An 8,796-nucleotide genomic window follows, 5' to 3' on the forward strand; every position below is an offset into this window, starting at 1 on the left:
GTGGGGGTGGTGGGGGGGGGGGGGGGGGGGGCGCTTTTGCTGCTGCAGAGCTGGGGCCAGGGCTGCACCAAGCTCTTCCAGGCAGAGGCTGGGCCAGGCTGCGCTCAGGGCGAGCAGTGGCACGAGGAGGGAAGATTGGGGTGGCTGCAGCTCCCCCTGTAACCCATTGCCTCTGCTGCCCACCCTGAGCACAGCCCAGCCTAGCCCAGCCCCCACTGAGAATAGCCTGGTGCCACCACCAGCCTGCAGTGGTAGCCCACCCCACCCCACGCAAATCTGGACACCCCCCCATGCCTCCTAGGGTGCGTAGTGGTGGGAGCCACTGCCGTACCCCACCCCCTAGGCCCCCAGACAAGCCGCAACTCCATCCCATGCCCCACCCCCACTCCCTCCATCACCGCAGGCACCTTGATTTGCCCCTGCCATGCAACGTCCCTTCCCTCTCTACTTCCACCACAACAGACTTACTAGCCAGACACTGCTCTTCAAGCTACCAGGCTGTGTATCGGAAATCGGATCGGTATCAGCTGATATGCCTCCTTAAAAAAATCAGCTATCGGTATCAGCCCCAAAAATTTCTATCAGTGCATCCTTACGCTAAAGATCCATTTCTATTTTGTTAGGTCAAATCTAGATTATAAAGTTATCAAAACCTGGCAGTGGCACCTCACACATACACATCTGACTGTTCTAAGCACGCTAGCTTACCCCTGCCAACCAGAAGCAGCGTAGCTGTGTTCCTGCAGTACCAGATGCTGGTAGTCACTGTCACTCAGTGTTAATCAGCCATCCATCTATGGAACTACAGCTTCTGATAACGTGTGTGCACATGTACACATGGTATCCATTCATGTAAGCTCCATTTATGTACATAGTTCTACAGAGTTGAACGAATCTCCCACACAGTTTATTCACAAAGCAGATATACGTCAGATACCTTTACAAGGTATTAAATATGACCTGTTTTAACCACTTACCAATTCCATAAAGCATCAGTTGAAACATTCCAGAATGAAGGTCTACAAAAACATGTAGACATTCAGAGCGGCCACATGGTTCCAATATTGGAATAACAAGAGTTGGAAGAGCCGTCTCAATAAATGCTAAATAGAAACCAAAGTTATTACACTGACGCACAAGGCTCAAACCTACTTCCTTAATTCACAGCCCACAACAAATAATCACCAAAACTAGGGGTACAAATCCTTATACGTGTAATCCCATCAGGTTCAAGTTCAGCAGGACTCCTTGGACATTGCCACATTTCTCATGTAAGAAGGGAGTCTCTGAATAAAAGCACTATGTCCAAATAAATAGTTAATGATAGAACAGGATCCAGAAAAAACAGACTACAGGTAAGAGAGAAACGAGTCATAAACCTCTAAATACCTAGTAACAAGGTAGATCAAGATTATAGATCCAAATCAAGTCCTATCAGTTTCAACACAAGTTGAACCAGATCAAGTGTCAATCAAAAACGTAGGTAAAAGTCAATGAACAGACTACCATTTTATTTTGAATCTAAATGTTACCTCTTAGATCCAAAAGCATAATATGCTACATATTTCAGATGCTGTACTACATGTAAAGAAGAATATTGTCTACTGGGAACCAGTTGAGTATTTTGCAAGTTTTCAGCAAGCAACAATGAATGCTTGTTTAAAAGCCATGCCTCTGCTATTTTTGAAAACATTTCTCCTCTATTCTATTGTTTCATGAAGAGCTGCTGGAATGACCAGGGAAAAGAAAAGCAATTGAGAAGTAAGAGTCGGGGAAGACCAGACTATCTGCATACACAGTTAAAGGAATACGATTAAAACAGAGAGTTCAGGAGAAAATACATACAATTGTCATTAACATTGTAGTTCTTAAGAATGGCTTTCAACTCCTGGAGTTTCTGATGCGATCTTGCATGGACACTATCTATTAAGAGTTTTTCTATTGATAGGTGGTCAATCTGTACAAATAAGAGTTTAAAATAAAAATGAAATGGACTACTAGAGGACCCTAGGGCACATTGGAAAAAGTCTTTCTTTTTTTTTTTCTTTTCTTTTTTTAAAGCAAAATAATTTTACATTGAGAATCTTCCAGTGAACCAAAGAATTTACTTTCACTTTCTCTGTGCCTTCAATTGACATGACAGAACAATATCATAATAACCAGCTCTGCCTACATAAGAGAAACCTGTTCCACTTCCAGTGTTAAGAAACAACTAGAACTCTGAGCTGGTTTACATGCAAGCATTTCACACATGACACCATTATCACGCTGCATCTATTTCTACCAAAAGAGTGTGTGTAAGCTTAATACAGGAGTCGGCAATTATTTGGGCCCAAGGGCCACATAAGAAGTTTTGGTGGGCAGAGTGGGTAAAAGGCAGCAGGGAGCTAGGAGCTCCACAAGCTCGGCAGGAGCTTCCCTCCCCTGCCTACCCAGAGCAGCATGGCAACAGCAGATGCAGCAGCTACAGCGGGAGGCAATGGAAGCAGAACTGCCTCTCTGGCCCAGACCCCGGCTAGCATGCACAGCTACCAGTGGGGCTGTTTCCAATGTAGCTGCAGCCGCCTGGGTGCTGCTCTGCTCCCCTCACCTCCAGGGGCAGCCCCTCCTGTGCCACTCCAGGCAGGTTGTGGGGAGAGGGGAAGGGGAAAGAAGCTTCAGTTGGGCGACTCCCACTGGGGAGGCGAGGGGAGCAGAGCAGCATTTAGCTGGCTGCAGCCGCACTGGGAACAGCTCTGCCAGAAGCTATGGAGGCTGGCCATGGCCTGGGCCAGAGGGTTCTGACAGAAGCGCAGCACTGGCTGTCCTGGTAAAAGTGGATAAGGCTTGGCCCCATGTAGAGCACCACAGGTACAGCCACAGGCTGGATCCAGTCAGTTAGCAGGCCGGATCCAGCCCACAGGCTGTATTTTGCCCACCGCTGGCTTAATACTGTTTCTGAAATGACATTTAGCTAAGCCAGAAAGGAACCCTCTCTATACTAAAAAAGAAATCACCACACAAGTAAATAAAGATGTAATTGTTATACAGGCATGCTAGCTTTTGTCTGGCTAGCACAAATAACAATAGCAATGAAGCTGTAGTGGCACAGACTTACGCACAGGTTAATCAACTGATATACAGGATCTTCAACATGCGTATAAACACTGTGCTACCATGTTTTCAATGCTACTGCTTAGCCATGCTAGCTAGATTATATCTACCCAAGCTACAATGACACCATCATTTGCCTGTACAGACATATATCCTTGTATAAAGAGGGCTATGAAATTAATAATTAGCAATACATTGTAATGTGGCATCTAAGGCTACACAGCCCAAACTTACAAAACATGAAGTTATACCTGACAGCCTATGTTTGCTTGTTGCCACATCACGTAATAGCTTCACATATACTTTTACAACTGATAGTCCTGATTATCCTGAAATTCTTGTGCAAGGAAATTAACGCTTACTCCAGCTAGAAAGCCTTACCTTCATGGCTCTTTCCATCAGTTTAGAATCACAGGCTGGAAGTGGGGGTTCATGAGATATTTGCAAGGGTTTTGAGACATCAGTCTCATCAATCTTAATAGTGACCTTGTGAACAGATGCAGTCCCTGTTTTTCTCCCAAGCACCTGTTGGCTTAAAATAAAAAAGGTAATTAAGTAACTACATTTTAAGAGCGCTTGAAGTTTTTCCTCACTAATGCACAGCTACTGTAGGAAGACTATACTTCATTGACTTATACTGACTGCTATGGCACTGCACAAAAAGCAAAACTAAACCAGAAGGACTATATCAAAAGTGACTAGAAAAGACACATTAATTGAAGTGAATATTTAAAACATATGATTAGCTTATAACACTCACTACTCACATGCAGTATCAAGGTTTCAAATTAATGCAAATAAGATTAAATGAATCAAAATAGTACCTTAATTACACTAGTAAGCATAATAATAAAACAGTATTGATTTTAGTTACTGCTTAAAGAAGGGAATGTTCTAACTGGCATGTTTAAGCATCAGAGTAAATGCAAGTCAATTTAATAAGTACTGAGTCCCTCACACACCACTCCCATTCCCTGCCCAAATCAATGCAAAAAGCAGGTTGCTTAGTACCTCTGGAATTCAGGCCACATAATTCAATGATTAATATGGGAGCTTAGGAGACTGCCTTTCAGAAATCCAAGTTTAGCACTGCAAATACACTGACATATACTCTAAATCTCACCTGTCCACCAGCAACTGTCAATCCTTGGAAATTACTTACTTCCAAACAGAGAGCGAAAGACATTTCCCGGCATGATACCGTTCCACTTGCACAAGGTCACCCCATCGCTCTCGGATTAACATTAGTGTTTGTGAATGTAAGACTTCTAACTGAAGTGCTAAGCAGAAAGAATCTACAGAACAAAGTTAAGAAAATAAAAAACTCCACACCTAGTCTCTGTACACTATACAGATTCATGCAAGGTATCTATACATCTTGGATCACATGCTGTACCTACTCATAGCTTTCCTCAGAACAAGTTCTTAAGGGTTGTGAGCAGCATTCACAAGTCTGAATAGTTGTTTATGTGCCCACTCATTTAAGACTGAGCACTGGGACAAGGGTACCATAGAAGTATTTAGAGATTTAAGTTTGACTGTGTTTTGGTGAAGAGACTTATCAGGTACAAACAACCGAACAGGAAAACTCATGCTCCATGGGTATGCAGAGATAAAAATCTTCTGATAATACTTTAGATATAATCACTTCTACCAATTAAAAAGTATTTGCTATTATACCAGTAACTGTCCCTTGTGTGAATTAAGTCAGTGCAATGAGCTCTTGCATGCTGTCTTCCACTTATTCACAAAATTGCAGCAAGTCAGCACAAAACTGCTACACTTTGGTAGTAAAAATTGTTAGCCATTATGTCTTGAAGGGGGGGCAGAACTAGCATCAGACTACCCATCTATCTCATATTTAATATAGTATACAATTTTGTTTATGGGAAGTAAAGTTACCCATCCTGTTTATCTCATTCCAGCTGACCTGTATATTTAAGTCAACAATACCGTATAAGCTAAATTAATATTAAACACTGCTTCAGGCAAGGCATCTTTCATAGTGATACAAAGATAACACTCTCTCAAGAGACCATTTCCAGTCCACTAATGGACTGTCTTCTTTAGTTTAATAGAATATCTGTTCTTTCCTGGAATGCGGCCACTAGAGAGTGACCCCTTTCCATATGAATTCTTCTGGAAAGCAGCCTTTAGAAGGATACGTAAACAGTTGTACATGTCCTGAAGTGGTTTATCATCAGCAAAGAGTCTGGACTGGACCAACTGATGGATGAAGTTGATTTGCATACTGTGAACCAAGGCTCGACCATCTTCCATAAATTAAAAATGGAAATTTTATCATATTAGAAAATCTAGACATCGAGTATATACAAAGAGGAACAAAAATCCGAACAAAAACTACCATATGGAGAAACCATGAAAAGAAATAAAATCTATGAAGTATTTGGTGACTTGGGTTTTTACTGGGGAGTAAACAGGATTCTCAGTTTATTTGAGGAAATACTATTCACAGGGTGGGGGAGGGGGATGCATGCTCAATTTCTGATTAGCGTTGCACAAAAATAGGCTGTGCAGCTATTTTTTTTATACTCCGTTACTAAAATGAATCATTTTGGAAAAAAGACCACCAGAGCAACATTATGCAAGACGGAAGACTTTATTTTACCTCCAGTTTCTTTGTCCTCGACCAGAATTTCCAATTTGAGAAGACGCCAGGGAATATCAGGGTCATCTCCCATCACTGTCAATGTGGCTTCAAACTCCCCTTCAACTCGAAACTTCACACGGCCATTAGCTGTGAAAAATTGTGAGTTTATGTTTGGTATGTTACATTAAGGCTTTTCTGAAGCAAGAGGTTTCCCAGTCTACAAATGAACTAGTCTTCCATAGCCCCTGATCTGTTGCACAGATTTAAAAAAATAAATCTTGTGAATTATTAAAATGTTCATGAGAGAGAAAGAGAGAGAACGCTAGCAAATACAGCTTGGGTGGATCCCACATAAGCTTCCTTGAACAGTATTCCTTTAATCATCACTTGTAACACTACTACTAGTTTAGTATACTGTAGTATCTGAACATATTACAAACCCTAAGAAGTAACATGACCAATGATTTAACTGATGTTTTCATAGTTTCATAGTTGGTAGGGTTGGAAGGGACCTGAGTAGATCATCAAGTCCGACCCCCTGCCATGGGCAGGAAAGAATGCTGGAATCAAACGACCCAGGCTAGGCGATTGTCTAGCCTCCTTTTGAAGACTCCCAGGGTAGGAGTGAGCACCACTTCCCTTGGAAGTTGGTTCCAGATCCTAGCTGCCCTGACTGTGAAGTAGTGCTTCCGGAGGTCCAGCCCGAACCTACTCTTAGTCAACTTATGGCCATTATTCCTTGTTACTCCCAGTATTGCTCAGGGGAACAGGGACTCTTCCATAACCTGCTGGTCCCCCTTGGCCAGTTTGTAGATGGCCACCAGATCCCCTCTCAGCCTTCTCTTGTGGAGGCTGAACAGGTTCAGGTCCTGTAGCCTCTCCTTGTAGGGCCTGCCCTGCTGCCCCCTGATCATATGAGTGGCCCTCCTCTGGACCCTCTCAATGCTGTCCACATCCCTCCTGAAGTGTGGCACCCAGAATTGGATGCAGTACTCCAACTGCAGCCTGACCAGTGCCGCATAGAGAGGGAAGATCACCTCCTTGGATCTGCTCATGATGCATTTCCACCACAGAGAAAAAGGCTATGGTACAGCTATAATCAGCAAAATGTCCAGCCTCATTTTTTTTATTACTCAATACACAAAGTAACCTGTATACCTACCCCAAACCACATGTCAAGCATATACCAGTCTATGAACAAACCCTACCAGGCTGTAACCTAGTACATGTAATAAGCCTTAATGAAAGTTATCCATGTCATGTTTGGTCTTTCAGTTATATCTTCAAGTATGCTGGTTAGTCTCACCTCTATGCTTGGGAAAATCCTTGAAAAAATTATCTAGGATCACATTTGTAGGATCCAGCAGGTAATATTATGCTACAGGGCAACCAGCACAGGTTCATAGCAGGCCGATCCTACCTGACTAACCTTGTTTCTTTCTATGACCAGGTCACTAAGAGCTTAGATACGAGAGGAATCAAGGTAGATGTCATCTACTTGAACTTTAAGAAGGCTTTTGACACGGTATCCCATCCGATCCTTATAAACAAACTGAATGGCTGTGCCATAAATGACTACACAGTCGTGTGGGTGGCAAACCAGCTTAAGAGTTGTAGCCAGTGGTGGTGGATGGGTTGGTATCGACCTCGAAAGATGTGAGCAGTGGGGTCCCCCAAGGCTCAGTCCTTGGGCCAGTGCTGTTCATCAGCAACCTGGATGAGGGCGTGGAAAGCACTCTATCTAAAATTCACAGATGACACCAAACCATGGGGAAAAGCAAACACACTAATAGGAAGAAACCGAATCCAGGTAGACCTGGACAGGTTAGAGAAGTGGGCAGAGAACAACAGGATACAGTTCAACAAGGACAAGTGCAAGGTGCTGCACCTAGGAAAAGGGAATCACCCGCACACCTATAGGCTGGGAGATGACCCTCTCAACAGCACAGCAGAGGAGAGAGATCTCCAAGTCACTGCTGACTCCAGGATGAACATGAGTTGTCAATGTAATGAAGTAATTAGCAGAGCTAACCGTACTTTGTCATGCATTAGTAGGTGCGCATCACAAACCAGTCCAGGGAGGTGATGCTCCCTCTATGCGGCACTGGTCAGGCTGCAGCTGGAGTACTGTGTGCAATTCTGGGCACCACAATTCAAAAAAGGATGGAGACAACCTTGAGAGGGTCCAGAGGAGGGCCACTCGTATGATTAGAGGCCTGCAGGGAAGGCCTTATGAGGAAAGGCTGAGGGACCTGGACCTTTTCAGCCTCCGCAAGAGAAGGCTGAGGCAGGATCTTGTGGCAGCATACAAATTCATTGAGGAGGGCAGGGGAGGGAAGGGCAGCAGGGAATAGGAAATGTTCAGACCACCCCTTGGAATAACCAGAAACAATGGCCACAAGTTGATAACGGGTAGATTTAGGTTGGACATCAGAAAGAACTTCATGGTTAGGGTCGCCAGAATCTGGAATGGGCTTCCAAAGGAGGTGGTGCTCTCCCCTACCTTGGGGGTCTTCAAGAGGAGGCAGACATGCACGTGGCTGGGGTCACATGATCCTAGCACTTTTTCCTGCCATTGGCAGGGGGTTGGACTTGATGATCCTTTGAGGTCCCTTCCAACCCTAGCATCTATGTATCTATGCAAAATCCCTTAAACACAACAAAGCATATTTAAGGCATTTAGGTCTTTGGAATATTACCTTTGTGATACCTGCGTGATCAGTATTATCCAGTGCCTCATTCTGACGATGAGGCACTGAGACACCAGGGAAGTTTGTGGAAAAATAGGTAACTGAACCCTTGACCATGAACAGATGAAACATTTATACCACTTAAAAACGATAAAACACTTTTAGTGTATTTGAATCCATTACAAGTTCTTCTCAATCCATTACATCTTTCCTCTCCTATCTTGTGGAAAGTAAAAGTTAAAATGAAACACCAGGCAATTTGCCCCAATACTGAAGTTGCCACAACTGTTTTTCATTTAAACACATTTGTACACATAACACTAGCTGTTAAAATCTGGTTGCTACTTGGCACCAATGGAAAGATGAACTATAGAAAATGGCTTGGGGGGGGGGGGGGGGGGG

At 43.5% G+C, this 8,796-nt stretch overlaps 1 protein-coding gene across 1 annotated transcript in view; it reads right to left on the reverse strand.

The window, feature by feature from the left end:
* MED14 (mediator complex subunit 14) overlaps window positions 1–8,796 on the reverse strand; it is a 98,376-nt gene that overhangs the window by 31,110 nt on the left and 58,470 nt on the right. Inside the window, exons 7-12 of the mRNA XM_019523870.1 lie at window positions 5,723–5,851; window positions 5,259–5,366; window positions 4,256–4,388; window positions 3,475–3,625; window positions 1,846–1,957; window positions 978–1,103 (exon numbers count right to left, since the gene is read on the reverse strand). Coding sequence (XP_019379415.1) covers window positions 978–1,103; window positions 1,846–1,957; window positions 3,475–3,625; window positions 4,256–4,388; window positions 5,259–5,366; window positions 5,723–5,851 — 759 coding nt within the window. The remainder of the gene's footprint in view (window positions 1–977; window positions 1,104–1,845; window positions 1,958–3,474; window positions 3,626–4,255; window positions 4,389–5,258; window positions 5,367–5,722; window positions 5,852–8,796) is intronic.

Source organism: Gavialis gangeticus, unplaced genomic scaffold, assembly GCF_001723915.1.
Source record: "Gavialis gangeticus isolate Ggan-Ray unplaced genomic scaffold, GavGan_comp1, whole genome shotgun sequence".
NCBI lineage: Eukaryota > Metazoa > Chordata > Crocodylia > Gavialidae > Gavialis > Gavialis gangeticus.